Consider the following 20,305-nt stretch of genomic DNA (forward strand, 5'->3'; position numbering starts at 1 on the left):
CTTTGTAGCTACCTTATTTAGGAATAAAATGGGAGGCAGAATTGCCTGACATAGTCTCCAGCTTGACTTTTCCCTTGGCTTCATGATTTGGGGGTCCTGAGCTTGACTTTTCCCTTGGCTTCATGATTTGGGGGTCCTGAGATTTATTTTTCTTTCACAATGTTAATGAGGCATGTCTGACTCCCCCTTCCCATCATGGCCTGAACTAGTTTTTCAGGTTAACTTTGGAATGCCCTTAGCTGAGAGGAGGGGTCCATGCAGACGGCTGGGGGTAGAGGAGGCTTAGCTTTGTTTTTGTTTCACAGAGGACTGCTTGAGCCCCAGAATTTGAGGCTTCAGTGAGCTGTGATGGCACCACTGTACTTGAGCCTGGACGACAGAGCAAAATCCTGTCTCAAAAAAAAAAAAAAAAAAAAAAAAGCTTTCTTGGTGAGACAAGGAAATTCCAGAGAGAGTCTTCCCCTGTGCTTGGGGTTGAGGGGAGGAACAAAACAAGGTTAGAGGTACCTTGATTCTGAGGCTTGTTTTCTTTTAATTCTCAAAAGCACTCAGTATGCTCAAACACCATATTTTGGGGAATCGTTTTCTGTGACCCACCAGATGAAAAAAAACATTTCAAGAAGGAGAAGAGGTGGATCAGAGATGTGAGAGGGGAAGTAGAGGGTCCTTGTTGCCTCTTACTAAAGACTCAGTGGGCTGATTGTGGCCAGTGGTCAGGCAGATGGCTAGACAACAGCAGGTACATTGTCATTCCCCATAGGAGAAAGAGGAAAATACGGAGGTGGCAGAAACCTGAGGGGTCACCAGCCTCACTCTCTATTGCCAAGTGGGCCCCTTATTCATCCCATTTCAGAATATCTCCTCCCCCCTAGAAGCCTCTGGTTCCCCTCCTGGACTGAGGACAGGTTCTGATGTAATTGCCGGACGGGTTCTCCTTGCCCGTTGCCCAGAGCTGATTCATCAAGACAGGGGAATTGCAATGGAGATTTTAATTCATGCAGAGCCAGCTGAATGAGATACCAGAGTTTTATCACTCAAATAAGTCTCTTCGATAATTCAGAGACTGGGGTTTTTTAAGGATAATTTGGCTGGTAGGTATCAGGCAGTGGGGAGTGCTGATTGGTCAGGTTGGAGATGAAATCATAGGGGGGTCTAAGTGGGTTCTTCTTGCTGTTTTCTGTTCCTGGGTGGGATTGCAGAACTGGCTGAGCCAGATAACTGGTCTGGGTACTGCCAGCTGGTGCCTCACAGTGCAGGGTCTGAAAAATATCCCCAGCACCGATCTTAGATTTTACAATAGTGATGTTATCCCTTGGAGCAATAAGGAAGGTTTGGAATCTTGTGACCTCTGTGTGGATGGCTCCTAAACCATAATTTCTAATCTTGTGGCTAATTTGTTAGTCTTACAAAGGCAGTCTTGGTCCCCAGGCAAGAAGGGGGTTTGTTTTGGGAAAGGGCTGTTATCTTTGCTTCGAAGTTCAACTATAAACTAAATTCCTCCCAAAGTTAGTTTGGCCTATGCCCAGGAATGAACAAGGGCCGTTCGGAGGTTAGAAGCAAGACGGAACTGGGTAAGTCAGATCTCTTTCACTGTCATAATTTTCTCACTTACAATTTTTGCAAAGGCATTTTCTTTGGATGCTCTGCATGTGTGTACCCTCAGCGACTACACAGCTCCTGTGCTATAAAGAATATTTCAGAATGGCTTCGGTAGCCGGCAGCACCTTCCTCCTCTCGCAGCAGAGAAGTGTTTTGCTCGGGAAACTTGACTGGAGCCTTTCCCAGCCTATCTAGCGAACAGCAGAGCATCGTCCCGACTCCGCGGACTACCTCGGCCCAACAGCAAGGGTCGCGGCTCCCCGGCGCTCTCTGCCGCCCTCTACCGGAAGCGAGGGAGCTAGACAGCTGCCATATTGGGAAGGGCTCCGGAGCCGCGAAGAGCGCACGCGCGAGCGCGCGCTGGCGTTCTCCTAGCGGGCTTGGTATTTGGCGCCTGCGCGCTGAGTGCGTGCCGCTCCGCAGACCCAAGAGGCTGGTAAGTCCTCAAGCTGGCAGGTGGTCGGGGGAGCGGCCGGAGAGGAGCTTCTGGGAGTTCGTGCCCTGCAGGTCTGGGACGCTGGCGTTCGCTCCTGCCTGGGCCACTTTCGTGGGCTCAGAGCATCGCTTTTTGCCAGGGGGCGTGACCTGAGCCCGCCTCCTGGGGCTGGGGGGTGGAGAGGAATGGGAATCGTTAAGGCCCGTTATCAATTTGGTGCCTGTTTGTTGCTCGAGGAGGGCACAGAGCTTACAAATAGTGAAGAGGAAGGGGCGAGGCTGGACCAGGTGGGAGCGGGAGTGCCCCAAGTCCCAGGGCGGTGAGGATCGAGGCAGGTGCGTGAAAGGCAGGCCCCGTTCCCCCTCCCTACCTCCGCCGGCTGTGTGTGGCGGGTAAGAGGGGAGTGGGGAGCAGTACTACAAATGAGGGTCCCGATAGAAATCGTACAGGTGTTGGGACCACACTCAGGGCGGCAACTTGTCATTTTTGCGTTTTTAATTTTCTTATAGAAACAAGCGATTTCTGTCGTGATTCACTGGGGCCGCTAACGTGCACTCCCTCTTTTCATCTTAGGACATGACACCAGTGGCATATCACGGCCATGGGGTCTCAGCATTCCGCTGCTGCTCGCCCCTCCTCCTGGAGGCGAAAGCAAGAAGATGACAGGGACGGTTTGCTGGCTGAACGAGAGCAGGAAGAAGCCATTGCTCAGTTCCCATATGTGGAATTCACCGGGAGAGATAGCATCACCTGTCTCACGTGCCAGGGGACAGGCTACATTCCAACAGGTGATCATGGAGGGATGATTCCCTGATGAGAATCCCAAGGTACCCTCGGAGTTCTCCTGTCTGCCCAGACAACTTTTCTTCTGGGCAGTAATACCATAATAGTCAGAGACAGTACCCTGGACAGGAGCCAGCTCAACTGACTTAATACACTTGGGCAGTTCCGCAACTTCTCTTCCTCTCCTTATTTTTCCAACCCTTTCTTCTTTTCTTCACCTCCACTCTTGTTCTTTTCCTGAGGTTTGGAACATTCAGTTCGCTCTGTGTTGTGGGATTTGTTGACAGGCACATTTCTTTATCGCTGTCATAAGGATTGGGACAGCTTTGCGGGGGAAGCATCTTGGAAGCTGCTTTTCAAGGAAATGGGTAGCTAATCCTTAACAGCCTAAGGTCAGAAAAATATATCAGGTCAGGAGAGAGAGACAGATACTTAGTCTTGGTACAGGATCATCTATTACTATTAACAAATTGGCCCTCAGAAAGTCTTTAACAGTTTAGCTGGAGAGTCACAGAAATTTAGAGCTGGTTAGAACCCTCGAAATCATTTACTCCAAAGCTTCCATATGAAAGGTGAGGAAACCATGGCCTTGAGAGATTCAACGACTCTGCCAAGCCCATGTAGTAAAGCCAGAACAGGATCCTAGGTTTTTCAACTTCCACGTCACTACCCTGGCAGCACTGATAGATGTTTTATAATTTGTGGCACTCTCTTGTTTCTTGTTCATTAGACCCAACATGTGAATTTCACTAGCATTTTTTAAAATGTCTCATTCCAGAAGAATATTTGTTGTGGCAGGCTCAAGTGAGATGTGAAGGAAAGTACTGCCAACACATGGGATTTACAAAATAATTGTTTGGGTCTTTTCTAGAGCAAGTAAATGAGTTGGTGGCTTTGATCCCACACAGTGATCAGAGATTGCGCCCTCAGCGAACGTGAGTTACCTGCCTCTCACCTGTCAATACCTACTTCTGTCCCTAATCTCTTTCTGTATGTATGAATGCCAGTTAATTCTTTGAAAACTACATATGTTCTTATAAGTTCCCCATTTTCCTTTTAACTGTTTGCCCAAGTAAGATATTTCTGCCCCCATCACAATCTGGGGAAAGAAACTTGAAGCTGGAAATGCTTTGAAGGTCAAGGAATGGAATTAGAAGAAATTGGGAAAGTGGGGTGTTCAGGGAGGTGTGGGACTGTCTCTGTCCACATAGCTCCTTTCTTCAGCTTTTCTTCCCAGAGTGCAAACAGTGTTTAAAGGAGTTTTAAAAGGTTTCTCCTGCTTCGCTGCTTCTTGACTGGTTTATGGTTCCTGGCTCTTGGAACTTCCCTTTCACTCCCTTCTCTTTCCTGGTTTTGTGTTTAATCTTGACACATTGAACCTTGATATCTGACTGCCTGGGTCGGTCATGTGCTGTGTCATTTGCAGTAAGCAATATGTCCTCCTGTCCATCCTGCTTTGTCTCCTGGCATCTGGTTTGGTGGTTTTCTTCTTGTTTCCGCATTCAGTCCTTGTGGATGATGACGGCATCAAAGTCGTGAAAGTCACATTTAATAAGCAAGACTCCCTTGTAATTCTCACCATCATGGTAAGCCTTAGGGTCTCATTCCCTGGGTTGTGCACCTGCCAGGTTGGGACCCAGGACACTTACACTTGTTTCCTGACTTGCCCTGATGTAGGCCACCCTGAAAATCAGGAACTCCAACTTCTACCCGGTGGCAGTGACCAGCCTGTCCAGCCAGATTCAGTACATGAACACAGTGGTCGGTACATATGTGACTACTAACGTCTCCCTTATTCCACCTCGGAGTGAGCAACTGGTATGCTGTTCTTTTAGGAATCTTGCCCCACAGGCCTAAGAGAAGAGTAGGGGGCTGTAGGAATGCCATAGCTGTGTCACTTTCCTTTTTGTCTCCTCGTTTCTACTTGTAGGAACTGGTGATGAGGAAGACCTGATGGGCCCTGTAATTATAAATAATTGTGAGAAAAAACAGCCATCATTTAAGCATTTGGGGAGCAGAATAATTTGTAAGAGAAAAAGATTTGCTACAAAATAAGAAGCAGCAGTGTTACAGCTTGAGGTCCACTGGCCTCTCAAAAGGGAAGAGGTTGGCAGTATCAATTAGAGGCTCATAGACTATATTAGGGACAATCTCAGGGAAGTATTTTGTATGTGATGGAAGAATGACCCAAGGTCTTTGGATTGCTAATAATAATACTGTTCTGTGTCAAGCCTGCTTGGCCACAGACCAACTCTGGTATCTTATTTTCAGGTGAATTTTACCGGGAAGGCCGAGATGGGAGGACCGTTTTCCTATGTGTAGTAAGGACACTGTTCTCTCTGTGTGTGCTCTCTACTGGAGGAAAGGGATTCAAAGTCATACTCCATTGATTGGGGCCTGGTCCTGCCTTAGATCTCAGCTTTTGGCCTATAGGTTCCTTGGCTTTGGATGTCTTGAGATTTATTTGAAGAATGTACTGTTATTATGTGTGCATTTGAGGAATGTCTTATTTGATATGTGGCAGAAGTGCTGGAATTGCTAAAAGAGAACACTGAGCCACTAAAAACGTTACCAAGCTCCAGCACTTATGTGATGGGTTTGAAAAAACAGAAAGTGGTATGACGCTGTGGGAGGATGAAAACAACGGTGGCAGGGACTGAGAGCTGACGAGCCTTGGCAGCACTTATGTCGGAAGGGGGAGGGGGGCACCCCAAACAGGACAGTGTAACTCTGCACTCTTCTGCTGAGGCTTTTTTTTTCAAAAAAAAAAAAACTGACTATTTCCATATTTGCTGTTTGGTAGCTTCTTCTGCACGGTACCTGATATCCTGGTGCACAGCATAGTGATCTTCATGCGGTGCGTCTCTCTTCCCCGTCCCGATGGCCTGTCCGGCCATGTGAGCCTGCCACCTTTGCTCAGGAGGCCCCTGTGTGACCACAGGGCAGAGGCACCTAGCCCAAGGGGACACCCTGTGCCTCACAGGCACAGATACAGTAGATCCCTGGTGTTCTCTAAACGCAGTGTCCACATGCCCTTCACAAATCACCAGTCACCCTGAGCAGTCAAACATTTTCTCCATAAAATGGGTCTAGTTTAACTAAACACATGATCCCCTCAGAATCCTAATGAGACAGTCACGAACAGAAAAGCTTTCTCAAGATGTTAAGTACTGGGCATTTGACCAGACTTCCTCTCTAGCCACACAAATTACCACATGTCATGGATCTTTAGGGTTGTTTCTGGAAGCATGACTGTTAAATTTGCAAGTGACAAGACTCTGCTGCAGACATGAAATATGAGGGGTTAGAGCAGAGTTTCTCAGCCTTGGCACTATGAACATTTTGGGCCAGACCTTTGTTGTAGGGGGCTGTTCTGTGCATTACAGGATGTTTAACAGTATTCCTGGCCTCTGCCCACTAGATCCCAGTAGTAAACCCTCCATCCCTTAGTTGTGACAACCCAGAATGTCTTCAGGTATTGCCAGAAGTCTCCTGTGGGGTAAAATCATTCTCGATTGAGAACCCTTGTTTGGAAGGCCACCTCCTGGCACAGTATCTCTGTGAAAGTGGGAAGATCTTCTGGCCTCCTGGTTACATAACCATGAGGATATGTGCCTGGGGCCCATGGGTATTGTTCCCTGAACTTGCAAAAAATTTCCTGGGACATTTTTCTGGCTTATTTCATCCCCCAAACATAATTAATTCTTCTTGGTTTTCTTTTCCCTAGAACTTCAGTGAAGATTTCATACATTGGCCTCATGACCCAGAGCTCCTTGGAGACACATCACTATGTGGATTGTGGAGGAAATTCCACAGCTATTTAACAACTGCTATTGGTTCTTCCACACAGCGCCTGTAGAAGAGAGCACAGCATATGTTCCCAACTCCTGAGTTCTGTACCTACCCCCACGTGGTGTAAGCAGAGGAGGAATTGGTTCACTTAACTCCCAGCAAACATCCTCCTGCCACTTAGGAGGAAACACCTCCCTATGGTACCATTTATGTTTCTCAGAACCAGCAGAATCACTGCCCAGTGCCTAGCCTGTGCCCAGCAAATAGTTGGCACTCAATAAAGGTTTGCAGAATTTAATACAGATCTTTTCAGCTGTTCTTAGGGCATTATAAATGGAAATCATAACGTGGTTCTAGGTTATCAAACCATGGAGTGATGTGGAGCTAGGATTGTGAGTGAGCTGCAGGCCATTATCAGTGCCTCATCTGTGCAGAAGTGGCCGCAGAGAGGGACCATCCAAATACCTAAGAGAAAACAGACCTATTCAGGATATGAATTTGTTTCAGCTGTTCCCAAAGGCCTGGGAGCTTTTCAAAAAGAAAGAAAAAAGTGTGTTGGCTTTTTTTTTTAGAAAGTTAGAATTGTTTTTACCAAGAGTCTATGTGGGGCTTGATTCACCCTTCATCCATTGGCTGGAACATGGATTGGGGATTTGATGATAGAAAAATAAACCCTGCTTTTGATTCATCTGTGTCTCCTCTGATTGCCTGGGTGTTTTGTAGGGATCTCTGGGGGGAACCGTAGAATAGTTCCCTTCCAGTTGGGTCAGGATGGAATAGGAGGAAAGAGACGGCACCCTGATTGTACTCCCGTTCCCATGAGTTCCTGTCACAGCAAGCAGCCTCATTTTCCTCCATCTGCCTCTTGCGGCAGGGGGCTACCCTGTTCCCTTCCAGGACAGAGCACTCAGTGCCCCATGGAGGTTGGAATTTAGTCTTGAATAAGACATCCTGGTTTGAGGTTGTAAGTTTCTTGGGTCATCTCCACCTGCTCTGCCACCAGAGGTTAGGCTACAGCCCCAGGATGGCAGAGAATCTAGTTAAGAAGCTTGAGTCAGGTGTTAGAAGTCAGCTCTTCCCATAGCACTGGGACCTCAGGAAACCCTAACAACAACAGGTGGTGGCTGGGGTTGTATATTAGTTTTTGTCTCCATTCCCATAGCTTGGTTTTCAATATTTGCTTAATGACCTGTATAGTCTTGAATCTTCAAACTAAAGCTAAATTTCATGACTGTTGGGCTGACTTCGACCATAACAGAGGAACCCAGAAGCTGAGGGTTAAGTTTTGGTGTTGCCCTGGATCATGTAGTGACACATGTTCATGACAGTGATGACTGATGTGGATTGATGACAGGACATCACCACTTGCACGGAAACAAATGTGCACCATTTCTGAGAATGTTGCCCTAATAAGAACATGCCCTAAACACGTGAAGATGTTCACGTTGCTACATTTGCTCTTTCGTTTTCCTGTTTTCCAAATAGCCTGTGTAGCAGATTTTTCATGGAAGTTTGAAAGAGATACTCATACTGGTACTTCAGTTTTGAAACATTTTTTTTTGTGACCATGTGCCTTAGTAACATTTCTTGCTTTTGATATTATCTTAAAATCCAGTTATGATGTTAGAATGAGAGAACTTACATTTTTAAAACATATAGCAATAAATCTGATGTTATAATACTATCAATTTCCATATCTGTTTACATTATTAGCATCCCAAACTGCACTTTGGGATGTTCTGCAGAGCTTTATTGTAGTGTCTGTCAATTCTTGAACAAATGCCTGGAATATTCTCTCAGCACCCCAGAATAGAAAGAGTAAGTGGCTAGCTTTGGTGTCATTGTCATCACCATTGTGTTCCCAATGGATTGAAGTTTTCAGAGTGTGTTTCTTGGAGAGAGGCTTTGCTAGCTATCTCTTCTCTGTAGTTTCTGGCTTGGCCTGTACTGTGACGTCTTTCTTATCTCAAACTACTTATACTGGATCACCTGGTTGAAGAGTTGTTGCATACAGAAATCTCCGTTCATTTATTTACTCATTCTAGAAAGTATTTATTGAGTACCTGCTGTATGCCTAGGATTGCAATTTCTAATGCATTTTGTCCAGAGTCATAGCTAGAGTTTAAAACACCATCACAAATCTTTTATGCTCACCAGGCCTTATATAGGCCACAGTGTATCTCCACCAACTATTCTGCAACCCTAGGTACCTCAATGCAGGACCTCCACGATCTCTGGGTCATCTCTCAGGGATTCTAGCCCAAAGTGTGAAAGAAATTATTAAAAGAATCAGCCTATTTATTTAAAGCACTACATGAATCAATAGGGTCCCAGGTATTTTCTCTGGGCAAAATAATCCTTATTCTTTGCCTTGATAAGTAAAATTCTTTATTACCTGGTTAGCACTCCTTTAAGATTCTGTGTTCTTTCAGTTGTTTAGAAGGGAACCCGTTTCAGAAGTTCTCTGATTTGCACAGGATCCAAGGGACTTGAGAGTAAGTCTTAGCTGGAGCTGAGACTGCCGACTCCTAGTCCAAAGCCTGTGATGTCGGACACTTCCATGGAGATGGGAGGCTCAAGAGAGGGAAAGCCTGGCCCAGCCCCTTAAAATCAGGAAGCTGGGTCTTTCCACTCAGTCCTGCTGAGTGGAATTTATCCTGAGTCCTGCTGGGGTTGGGAATTTATCTGACAAGTTGTTCTGACCAGTGAGACTGTCTCCTTTCTGGGGGCATCAGGGATCACAGAAGTTAGTAACGATCCTGGTTATTCTCACCTTCCTCTCCGGGCCAAAGGAGGGCAAGGAAGCTGCACAGGGAGCACAGCCCTGCCAGCCAGGGTGGCGATTTCCACCTGACCCTAGTGCAGGCAGAGGCAGAGCTTTCCATGCACTGCCCTGGGCTCTCCCTTCTGCTTCGTGCCGCAGTTACCTAGGGAGCAGCTGCTATTATTTCTGAGTTTGACTAGGGACTCAAGAAGCGGATGAACTGCAAGGAGTCACCTTGATCCTGGGACTTCTCTTGCAGAGGTCTAAGCTGATGGTCACAATCTACTGAACTACTTTGTTAAGGGTAAGTAGGCTCTGGAGTTGGGCAGGTTGGAGCAGAGCTCAACTCTCTAGCTCCAGCTAGGAACCCCTATATGTCACCTGCTCTCCTCCGACCCTAATTAGCACTCTTGGTAGGTGGAAGGGTTGTTTAACTTATGAGATAGCTATTCTAATTATGTGTTTTCAATGATCATGTTTTCATTTTACTCCTTTGTCATGAACTAGCTCTGGTGGGGTATATCCTTATTATTATTGTAGGTGTATATGTATGTATGTGTATATACATACATATATAAACCTAGGTATATATTATGTATATTATTTAATAATATATAGGTATACTTTATTTAATAATATATAGGTATATATTATTATATTGTATAATGATATATAGGTATATATTATATTGTATAATAATATATAGGTATATATTATATTGTATAATAATATATAGGTATATATTATTTATATTGTATAATAATATATAGGCATATATTATCTGGTGATAATTTATATCATAAATTGAGTATTAATACATACAAATCCAACACAAGTGTCTCATTTATTTTTACTATTTAATAGAAAAGCTGTCAACCTTAACCTGGAGGAAGCAGGAGCAGGGATGGGAGAAAGGGACAGAGAAAGGGGTAGCTCTCTGTTTTATCAGCTGTGCCAAATATTTGGAAATTTACTTCACAAAATGCTACTGCCCTCTGATTGATTTGGAGTCTCCCTCTCACTTCCCGCGTTCCCATCACCGTGGAGAAAGGGACAACTTGCTCATTGTTGCCACCTGTCCAGGTCATTGAAAGGCAAGGGACACCCAAGAGTAGGAAGAAATGGGAAGCAGTCCATTCTTAAGCCTGGTGTTCGGAGTCCATGGAAATTTTAAGTGCAGGCCCAGGGAGTGAAGAATGGGGGCCAGCGTGGCGGGGGCAGGAAAGAGGAATGTGGGTGGGCCCGGTCACATTTCCACCTCTCCTTGACCTGCAACCAAAAGTCTTATAGAGGGACACAAATAGATCATTCAGATTGATCGTGTGCACTTAACCACGGGCCCCTACAGGATTTACTCCCCTATCTTCTTCCTTTCTCAAGGGAGTATCTCCCACGTCTCCAATCCAGCAGGATGCAGCCCACATGTGGTCTTACACCCTAAGCTGGCAGGGCACTAATGTGTCATAGAGCTGTGTTCAGTGTTTACCTTCAAGAGCAATGCCCTCCCTCTGGCATACCTCCCTTCTCAAATTTTGGTCTCTGGTCCTGTTCGACAATGGGTTCCACATAGTGCCAAGGTTTACCAGAGAGACAAGTTCATGTTTGTGTGAGGCTGCTAACCCTGGCGGTGTGGCTTCAGTGTCCTTACTCTAGGTTGAAAAATCAACAGAAGAAGTCCTTAGGACTGCTATTTGGGCATGCCTACAGAATGGAGGATTAATGGAAAACAAACTAAAGAACAAACCACAAGTCAATATGTACTTTCCAATAATCTTTTCATTTTTAATATCAATTGATGTTTTAAAAAATACAGAGGTGTTTGACACAGAATAGCACCATTGTGTAGGACACACACAGTTCCTGCGCCCGGCACCTGAAGGGAGGTCTTCTGGCCTGGGCTGGGGGCAGTCACTCAGGGGGCATTTGACTCACACCAGTTAGTTTCCTGCCTCTGCCTTGACCCGAAGGTCTTACAGGAAGACAATAAATAAATAGAACACCGAGATTTGATTTTGCAGTCTGCCCAGTTCAGGTCTCTTAGAAAGAGAGGGGAGAAAAGTCCGAACTGTGAGAGGGTGGGATGAATGGACATCAGGTCAGGTCAGCCATTCAGTGCAGAGTCCTAGAGTGACTGAGATTGGAAAGTACTTGGGTCCTTTGGGTTTGCAACGGATTGTGTTGTTTCTGGGTTCAGGTTTTTACAAGAAGCAGACTGGCCCTATGTCCACACCGAATTCCTGCTCGGGCCCTCCTATGTCCATGGGTGCAATGTCAATGATGGGGAGGCGTGAAGTCTTCTGTGACCGGTACTCAATGACAGTCTTGCCCCACTTACCGGTGTGTTTCTAGGGGAGAAAAAAGGAGGAGGCTCTGTTCAGTAGATGCCTTGCTACCCAGTTCCAGCTGCGCAGAAGCCCAAAACTGAACAAACTGGCGAGCATCAGAGCCTACAAGGTTGAACCACACTGAGGGGGCTCCTGAGACCTCTTCTTGGCTTGCCAAAGGCCTCTCCACTTCAACTCCTATCCTTAGTGGCAGGGCCCTCCTCCACCCTGCCCTTCCCCTCCTTCCCCACTCCCCACAGTGAGCTCCCAACCTGTGACTACTTCTTCACCCTGTACACATTGCGAGAACACTTCTACAATAGTCACTGGGTTCCAGGTAGGGTTTTGTTCCCCTGAGCCATGGGAATGGATAAGATGGAACGATATGTGCCTCTCTCTCACCTGTCACTCAGCCTATCTTCTCTACATGACCCTCAAACTCATGCCTCTGATGATCCTGTCACTTTAGGACCTGACAGCTGCTGCGGGCCAACCCTCAGCCCTGCTCCAGGCAGTTTGGGCACAGGCAGCTCTTCTCTCTGGCAGCCCCACTCACCGTGCAGCCATCCTTCAGGGCAGTGTACGTGAACCTGCTATTGCCCTCTGCCCGGATCTCCACGTCGTTGGAGCCCTGGATGAGCAGGGCCTTCTTGAGGTTGCCAGCTGCTTCGTCCAGGTAGGCAATGCTGTTCTTGCAGTGGTAGGTGATGTTCTGGGAGCCTTCCGTGGACAGCAGGCGTAGGAAGGTCATCTGGACGTTGGCAGTGTTGGGAGCCAGGTTGTCATCTCCATAGCTGAACTGTTGGAGCAGAGAGCGGCAGTGTGAGGCCTGGGAGCTGGCATTCAATGGGACCAGGGGCTGTAGGGGCTGCCAAGAGTTCATGGTTCAAGGACCTCAAGGGTACTGGGGCAGCAGGGAGCTAGTTGGACATTTTTGCTTCCAGGAGTGGAGCAAGCTCAGAGGACCTCTTTTCCCACCTCCACGTGGGAAAAAAAATACTCTTCCTCCTCTTTCCCTCCTCTCAAGCCCAAGAGAAAACTGGAGGAAAATATGGGGAAGGTGCTAAAAGCTTCCAGGGAGAAAGAAAAGAAAGAGTTTGAGGAGTCATCTCTGCTCATCATCTAGGGCACCCAGGTACTCACATGGAAGCCACCATTGATGGTTTCTCCAAACCAGATGTGTTTCTTCTCCTTGCTCTTGCTGCTCCACCAGTTCTTCTTGGGAATGTTTGCTGGGTTGGGGTAGACGCAAGTCTGGCCAGTCTCCATGTTGCAGAAAACCTTCATGGCGTCCAAGGTGCAGCCTTGGTTGGGGTCAATCCAGTAGTCTCCTGCAGGGGGAAGAGGCAGCACCCATGGGGGCTCAGACAGGCACAGACACAAAAGCTTGAGAGGCCCAGGCCTGACTGAAAGAGACAGAGAGGCCTACAGGGACAAGGCATGAGGTTCACACGTGGCCTGAAAGGAGGGGGACCTGGGAGGATGCAGGGGCAGGGAGATCTGCATGAACTAAGTCCAGCCCTAAGGAAGGACACATGCAAAAAGGGCAGGAGCAGTGCCCAGCTGGTGGATGGAGTCCACTCTGAGGTCACCTCGGACAGGTAGCCATGGCAGGACAGGGGCCAGGGCTGCAGCTTCTCTGCTGTGAAATAAGAGAGGAACCCTCTGGCAGATCCTTCCAGGCCCAGCTCTGCCCTGTACTAGGGGGCGTCTCCTCCCTTGCTGCTGGGCCTAAGGGATGACTCCCTGCTTCCTGGGGCGGGGGATCCTGTTCTCCAAGCTTACCACTCTTCCACTCCGGGTGGCAGAGTTTCAGGTCTCTGCAGGTGCGAGCAGGGTTCTTGCGGGAGCCCTCGGGGCTGCGGATGCTCTCAATCTGGTTGTTGAGGGACTTGAGTGTGGCATCCACCTCGGCATCATGCTGTCTCAGGCCACCAGCTGCCTGGTCAGCCCGCATGTACTGCAGGGGGTCAGGGCCCTTCTCTCTCGGGCCTAAGCCAGCAAAGGCGGACATGTCGATGCCAGGGCCAGGGGGACCTGGAGGACCAGGGGGTCCAGGATTTCCGGGAGGACCCTGCAGCAGGAAACAGAGAGATCAGCCAGGATTGTGGGAAAGTGCCCCTCCGTGTCCATCCCCATTTGCTAGAATGTACTAGAGTGTCCCTCTTCCCAGCCCCATGGGTGGGGCAGAGGTGTAGCAGGCCAGGACCAAGGAAATCACAGCACCATGTCTATTTTTTCCTTAGCCCATCTCTTCAGTTTCCCAGCACTGATCATGGGCCCTGTGACCTCTGAGGAGACCTCAGGATAAAGGATGCCATCACTGTTAGCTGCAGGCTGATGCCCTAAAAGAGGCCCTGAGCAAAAAAGAGCTCAAGCCTCCCGGATGGTAGGGACACTTCGACAGCAGGGAAGGAGTCAGGACACTTACAGCAGGGCCGGTTTCGCCTGATCGTCCACGGGGACCAGGAGGCCCAATGGGGCCAGGGATTCCATTAGCACCATCTTTGCCAGAGGGACCGACGGGGCCAGGAGGACCCTGCAAGAGAGAGGTTGTGAGGAAAGAGTGGTCACCACAGGGAAGGCTGGGGAGTTGCTGGGGCTGGGTAGGTGGCTGTCCTGATAGCACCAGCCACTCTGCCCCCAGTTCTTCACATGCTCAGTCATGGAACCCTAAGTTGGTCTCTATTTGGCCAAGAACCAGCAGGATAGCTCCATGGCTTGCCTACCCTCCTAAGCTCCTCTTTGTAAAATGCTGTTACCAGGGGTCTGTCTGACAGCGAGAGCTGCTTCATGTTTGTCTTACAGCCATTGCGGCCTCAGGCGCTTTTCTGGCCATAGGCACATGAGCCAGTCCTGCCCCCATTACTGAGTGAGGACCCCTGAGCCCACAGCTTCCCCAGAAGCAGCAGCATCATTTCCCTCCCCATGGGAACACAGGCCCGCACCCTCTGAAGGGCCCCCTCCATCTTCCAACTCCATGTCACTTACTCTAGGGCCAGAAGGACCAGCAGGACCAGAAGCACCTTGGTCTCCAGAAGGACCCTGTGTAGAAGGAAGAGGCAAAGGGCTGCGGTCAGCACAGACATATCTATCTATATTCTGGGAGCTGGGGGAGAAGCTTTATGTCCCAGCCCCATTCCCTTTCCACTTCCTCCTCCCTCCAGCCCTGAGGAAATCCTAGAAACTGCTTAGGGTGATCCCAAGCTGTCCTGGCAGCACAGGGAGCTCAAGTGGGCTCTGAGTGGCAGGAGACCTCGGGAAGTCCCAGGCAGGCAGTGACACTCACAGGAGGGCCGGGCAGACCCTGCAGACCAGTGAAGCCACGGTGTCCCTTCAGGCCTCTCTCGCCAGGCTCTCCAGCCTCTCCTTTGTCACCTCGGGGGCCTTGAGGACCCTGGGAACAAGACAGACACAGATTGAGTCAGGTCAGGGCCAGGACAGGAGCCCCCTCCTGTCCCACCCAAGCTGAGGAATCCCCGGAACCACAGGGCTGGAGGCCCAGGAACCACCTGGAGGCTGGCTGCCCTCCCGGCCTATCCCTGGTGGGGACTCAGTGCAGGACACTTGGATACTCACCTGGATTCCCCGGGCTCCAGCTGGTCCTGAGGGTCCCATGGGGCCTTGTGCACCCTAAGGAGAGAGTGAGCGCAGCGTCAGAGAAAAGCCAGGACAGGTGGGGGCCTCCTCTGCATCTGAGGCCACCGCTCCATAGTCCAGAGACCGTCTAAACCCAGGGACTGCCTCAGCCCCACCACACAGGGGAAGGTGGCTTTTACTGAATTCAGGATACTTACAGCTTCTCCTCTGTCTCCTTGCTTGCCAGTTGGACCAGCGGGGCCAGGAGAGCCAGGGGGCCCAGGGGCTCCAGGAGCTCCCACAGCACCAGTCTCACCACGATCACCCTGTCAGGAGAGAGGTCTCAGGCTCATAGAAGAATGTTCCAGAAGAGACAGGAACAGAAGGTCCTTCTAGGCTGAGATGAGTCTGGTTCCAACCTGCCACCCCCAGCTGACCTGTCAGGCCTGACGCAATGTCCTCCCCATCCCACTGCACACACAGACACCAGACACTCACCTTGACTCCAGCGGCGCCATCTCTGCCAGGAGGGCCATCAGCACCGGGGCTTCCCTGGACAAAGTGAAACAAGAATGCATTTAGAGCTGCTTCCTGCCCATCTCCCCCTCTGCTCCCCCAGACCCCCCTCAGAAGCCCAGGCCTCTCCTCTTCTGCCCAACTCACTCACACTTTGAAGCCAAAGCTTCCTCACCAAGTTTCCCTCCTCCTTCCGGAAGCAGCTCTTGGTCTCTATGCCCGTCTCTCTCCCCCACAACCTTCCCATTGCACCTAGGCTTTCAGGCCTGTCGGCCAACACTGCCACTCCCTTCTCCAGGGCCCCGCCTGGGACTTGTCCTGGCTGGCCCAGCACAGAGACTCACAGGGCCCCTCCCCCCAATCAGGGCCACCCCAGGGGGTCTCACTGCTCACCTCTCGTCCAGGTTCACCTGCAGGACCAGTCAGGCCAGGAGGACCCACGGGGCCAGGAGGACCTCTGTCTCCAGATGCTCCAGGAGCACCCTGCTTGCCGGGCTCACCCTGGAGGGACAGAGACAAGGATGATGAGTGCACGTGGTAAGCACCCCTGCCCAGGGCCCACTGATCCTTCAGGGAGGGGGCAGACAAGGGACAGTCCTGAGGGTGCTGAGGGAGGTAGAAGCCTTGGCAGGCAGGGCCCAGCTTGGATGGAGGGAGGGACACCCCACACTCACCGATGGGCCGGGCAAGCCAGGGAATCCTCTCTCACCACGCTGCCCAGGCAGACCGACGATGCCTCTCTGACCAGCCAGACCCTGGGGACCTGGTGGACCTTCGGCACCCTGAGAGAGGAGAGGCGGGAGATGAGAACTGACAGTGGCCCAGCCTCTTCTGCCCTCTCAGCACAGCTCTGTCTGTGCAGCCCCGCTCCCTGGCATCCCCATGGCCCCTGCTCCCTCCTACCCCAAGCTCTGTGAGCTCAGAAGCCACTCACGACTCTGCTCCCAGGGACCTTGGCATGGGCCTGGTGAGGGACTTACAGAGGGACCGTCATCTCCAGGCTCTCCCTTCTCGCCAGGGGGTCCAGCAGGACCTTGGAGACCGGGTTCACCAGCTCGGCCAGGGGGGCCGCTGTCTCCTCGAGCACCTTTGGGACCATCTTTTCCAGAAGGACCAGGGGGACCAGGGGGTCCAGGGTTGCCCTAGGAGAAAATGCGGGAAGTGAGGACTCATCTCACCCTTCCTCCTCCAGGCTGCCAAAGTCACTGTGGCCTCAGTGACAGCAGTTTCCTCTCTGGGGGCTTCTCTACCTCCCCACACTAAGGGCAGGCAGCTTAACCCCCCCAACCCCAATCTACCTCTGCAACCTTCTCACCATGTGAGACAGCTCTGGGCAGCCAGCCCCAGCTTCTCCAGCCCCTGCTCGCTTTGCTTTCTCCCATCTACTTGGAATCCCTCCTTCCTCCTCCCTTTGTCCTCAATCCCCCTTCCTCAGGAGCCGCTCCAGCCCTGCCCCTCTGACCCCTGAGCTTGGCCCCAGCACTCGCTCCCTCTGCCTATGGCGCTGGTGAACCCAGTGAGTTCATCACCACTACTCCCTCCATGCAAACTCCCTGAGAGCAACCCAGGACATGCGGACTTGCTTTAAAGCACGCAGGCAAGTGCACAGAACATGCTCAAGAAATGTCTGTCCAGGATGAAGGTAATCGTGGCAGCCCTGTCCTGCCCACCGAGCCAGCAGGCCAGCCACCCATGGCTAACAGCAGGGCCACAACCCTGCCCCCAGCCACCCTCAGGGGATAGGTCCCCATGATCAGTTAGCTACTCCTCCAGGGGGCGGAAACGGACTCAGAGGAGTGAGGGCCAACCTGGAGCTCTCCAGACCCTGTTGGGTGCTGGGCCAGGCTATTCCACACCTGCCTGTGCCTCTCATGCCAGGAGCATCACTTACATTGGAGCCTGGGGGTCCAACGCGGCCAGCAGCTCCAGGGAATCCAGTGGCTCCCTGTGTGGGGAGAGGAGAGCCCCTGAGAACCTCAAGCCATCAGGAGGTTTGAGATTAAAATGGGTGGGGGGCGGGGGTGGTCTCAGAGCCTGGTATGGAAAGGGCGAGGGGCTGCAAAGCAGCAAGGGGGAGCGAGGGAGGGAGAAAGGGCCCCCGGGTCTGGCCATAGAAGCAGGCACAGGCTGTTTCCCTGCCTCCGGCTTCCTCAGTCAGCACTTCAGGGAGCAGAATGAGGGACAAGCCTTGGGCTGGGGAATCCGGGACCACAGTGCACCCAGCCCACAGGCGCCCTCTCTCCCACCTGGCTGTGGGTGGGCTTAGGCTGGGGACCAACGCAGGGCTGGGAAAAGAGTCGGGGGCATCCCAAAACACCCCCCGCCATGGGAGCCTCTGAGGCCGGGCCCTCTTTGTGAGGTGCAGGGTGGGGTGTGAGAGGCCTCACTCACCGGGGGGCCTTGGGCACCTCGGGCTCCTTTAGGACCAGTCACTCCAGTAGGACCCTGGAAAGGAAAGAGGGAGACAGTGAGGCCCAGTGGCCCAGGGAAGACGGTGGGCTTCTGTCTGAGCCCCAACAATGGACCCCTGAGGTTTTCGAAGATGCAGCTTTCTTGGCACTAAAAACCCAGCCTGAAGAGGCTGCCCCAGGCAGCTCTGTCCCCTCTGCCGCAGGAGACTTGTGTTCTAGGAGAAGCCCGTCAGGCAACCACAGAACCGGTCTGGGGTCTGGCCTCCCGGGAAGCTCTTCCTGCCACTGCCCCCTCCTCCCCAGGAGACCAGCAGCTTGGTTCTGGCTGGCTGTGGCCAGCCTGTACTCCGTCAGTCCCTACACCCCACCCACACAGCCCACATGCCACATGGAAGCTCCTTCTACCGACATGGGGGTGTTCCCAGGCCTGCGAACCATCCTCTGTGCAGCCTGCTGGGGCCTCCCCATCTGCACCCCAGGAGCCCTTCCTTGAGGGAACAATTATTGGAGTGCAGCGTTACCCACCTGAGGCCCAGGCGCTCCAGAGGGGCCCTGAGGACCAGGGGCACCAGCGTCGCCTTTCTGGCCAGCCTCTCCTTGCTCACCCTTGGCCCCAGGCTGGCCATCAGCACCCTATAATGGGAGGGAGGAAGCGGGTGAGTGAGGGGCAGCCCAAAACGCTGGAGCTCTTCCAGAAGAGTGGGAGACTCTGTGAGTATCTGCATGTGTGTCCACCCTGGTCTGGACATGATGGTTCTATTAGTATGCAGGCGGGAAAGGAGAGGAGAGGAGCATCCATTTCCCTCCCCGACAAGCTCCGATGCCCGAGGGTGCTGGAGGTGGAACTGGCCTGAGTGGAGGGACCCAGGAGGATGGACAGAGATACTCACAGGAGGCCCAGCAAATCCCGCTGGTCCGGGGGGCCCAGTCTCTCCACGTTCACCCTGTGAGAGAAGGGGGCATGGCGAGAGGTCAGGCCCTGTGCCTGACCTGCTTCTGCTCCCCTCCAAGAGCACCTTGGGCCCTGCCCAGCCTCCTGTTCCCCAGAGACAGGCATCTGAAAGCAGCCTTAGTCCTGAACACAGGCAGAGGCTCTGTTAACCCAAAAGCCCTCACCCTGAGCACATGATGGGAGTGACGTGCCTTCCCCCTTCCCTTCCCATCTCTCCTCCCACCCTAGACCCAGCGGGCAGGGAGGGAGCCAGTGCCTGGCAGCACGCAGGGCCACCAGGCAGCATGAGGGCCCGCGCTGGCTCCCTGGCTCTCTGGTTCCCAGGGGCCTCAGGCAGAGCCAGGCTCAGAGGTCCAGACACTCACCGGAGCGCCACGAGCACCAGCACTTCCTGCAGGACCGGGAGGTCCAACTTCTCCCTGAGGGCAGAGAAGGGAGGAAGAGCCAGGGGTGAGAAGGTGGGGAGGCAGAGTGGGAGAGGGCAAAGTGCATTCGGGGGGCCTTGCTCGTGGGAAGGGGGCTCCAGGTCCCCCTGGCACAGCCTGTGTTACTGTGCAGCCCATACCCGCACCCTCTCCAGGGCCTCTGCTGAATGCGCGTTTACCCCAGCCCAGTTGTCCCGCCCGATAGAGAACACTGCCAGTGGCGTCACTTCTGAGAGGACCCCCTCTTCACTCCTTACAGCCCCGGTGGAGGGTGACAGTGGTGAGTGAGGACAAGACAGAACGGCCTTTGGCAGGAGATAAGAAGGAGGAGTGACAGGGAGGTAAGGCGTGGAGAGGAAAGGAGCTGGGACTCACCTTCTCACCATTAGCACCAGCCGGGCCAGGGGGGCCAATGGGACCTGTCAGGCCCTGCGGGGAGAACAGGTAGAGGTGAGGGAGGCAGGCTGAGCATGTGCGCGCTCCCACCGCCTCCAGAGCTCCCACTTACCCTCTGGCCCCAGTTTAACAGAGAAGTCCCTGCAGTTGCCCAGCCCCGATAGAGACAGGACCAGGGACCCCACTGGCAGACTGCCCAGCCCCCTCTCCCTCTCTCCTGGGTGCAGATCTAGGATCCCAATGCCCAGCAGTCCGGCAGCCCGCATTCACTTACTCGTCCACCATCCTTTCCAGGGGCTCCCTCAGGGCCTTTCTCACCAACGTCACC

The 20,305-nt window shown here is 51.9% G+C and overlaps 2 protein-coding genes across 6 annotated transcripts in view; one reads left to right on the top strand and one right to left on the bottom strand.

Moving 5' to 3' along the window:
- The first annotated feature begins 1,920 nt into the window (after window positions 1-1,920).
- TMEM106C (transmembrane protein 106C) lies at window positions 1,921-7,298 on the top strand. 4 transcript variants are annotated; one of them, XM_054443074.2, is made up of 8 exons: window positions 1,921-2,035; window positions 2,609-2,823; window positions 3,690-3,753; window positions 4,245-4,404; window positions 4,496-4,636; window positions 5,090-5,139; window positions 5,622-5,675; window positions 6,546-7,298. In XM_054443074.2, the coding sequence occupies exons 2-8, from the start codon at window positions 2,637-2,639 to the stop codon at window positions 6,640-6,642; spliced, it is 753 nt and encodes a 250-aa protein (XP_054299049.1). In that variant the 5' UTR covers window positions 1,921-2,035; window positions 2,609-2,636; the 3' UTR covers window positions 6,643-7,298. The 4 variants fall into 4 exon arrangements, with proteins under 4 accessions (XP_054299049.1, XP_054299052.1, XP_054299051.1 ...); XM_054443076.2 differs by having other exon boundaries at window positions 1,997-2,106; XM_054443077.2 differs by lacking the exon at window positions 5,622-5,675.
- Window positions 7,299-11,132: 3,834 nt separating this feature from the next.
- Window positions 11,133-20,305, bottom strand: part of COL2A1 (collagen type II alpha 1 chain) — a 31,571-nt gene continuing 22,398 nt past the window's right edge. For both annotated transcript variants that reach the window (XM_054443078.2, XM_063672702.1), the window contains exons 35-54: window positions 20,252-20,305; window positions 19,957-20,010; window positions 19,522-19,575; window positions 19,095-19,148; window positions 18,730-18,837; window positions 18,185-18,238; window positions 17,685-17,738; window positions 16,774-16,935; window positions 16,468-16,575; window positions 16,187-16,294; window positions 15,776-15,829; window positions 15,496-15,603; window positions 15,278-15,331; window positions 14,988-15,095; window positions 14,690-14,743; window positions 14,130-14,237; window positions 13,484-13,772; window positions 12,842-13,029; window positions 12,255-12,497; window positions 11,133-11,719 (exon numbers count right to left, since the gene is read on the bottom strand). In XM_054443078.2, coding sequence (XP_054299053.1) covers window positions 11,573-11,719; window positions 12,255-12,497; window positions 12,842-13,029; window positions 13,484-13,772; window positions 14,130-14,237; window positions 14,690-14,743; window positions 14,988-15,095; window positions 15,278-15,331; window positions 15,496-15,603; window positions 15,776-15,829; window positions 16,187-16,294; window positions 16,468-16,575; window positions 16,774-16,935; window positions 17,685-17,738; window positions 18,185-18,238; window positions 18,730-18,837; window positions 19,095-19,148; window positions 19,522-19,575; window positions 19,957-20,010; window positions 20,252-20,305 — 2,163 coding nt within the window. In that variant the 3' untranslated portion in view covers window positions 11,133-11,572. The remainder of the gene's footprint in view (window positions 11,720-12,254; window positions 12,498-12,841; window positions 13,030-13,483; window positions 13,773-14,129; window positions 14,238-14,689; window positions 14,744-14,987; window positions 15,096-15,277; window positions 15,332-15,495; window positions 15,604-15,775; window positions 15,830-16,186; window positions 16,295-16,467; window positions 16,576-16,773; window positions 16,936-17,684; window positions 17,739-18,184; window positions 18,239-18,729; window positions 18,838-19,094; window positions 19,149-19,521; window positions 19,576-19,956; window positions 20,011-20,251) is intronic.

Source organism: Pongo pygmaeus, chromosome 10, assembly GCF_028885625.2.
Source record: "Pongo pygmaeus isolate AG05252 chromosome 10, NHGRI_mPonPyg2-v2.0_pri, whole genome shotgun sequence".
NCBI classification, from domain to species: Eukaryota; Metazoa; Chordata; class Mammalia; order Primates; family Hominidae; genus Pongo; species Pongo pygmaeus.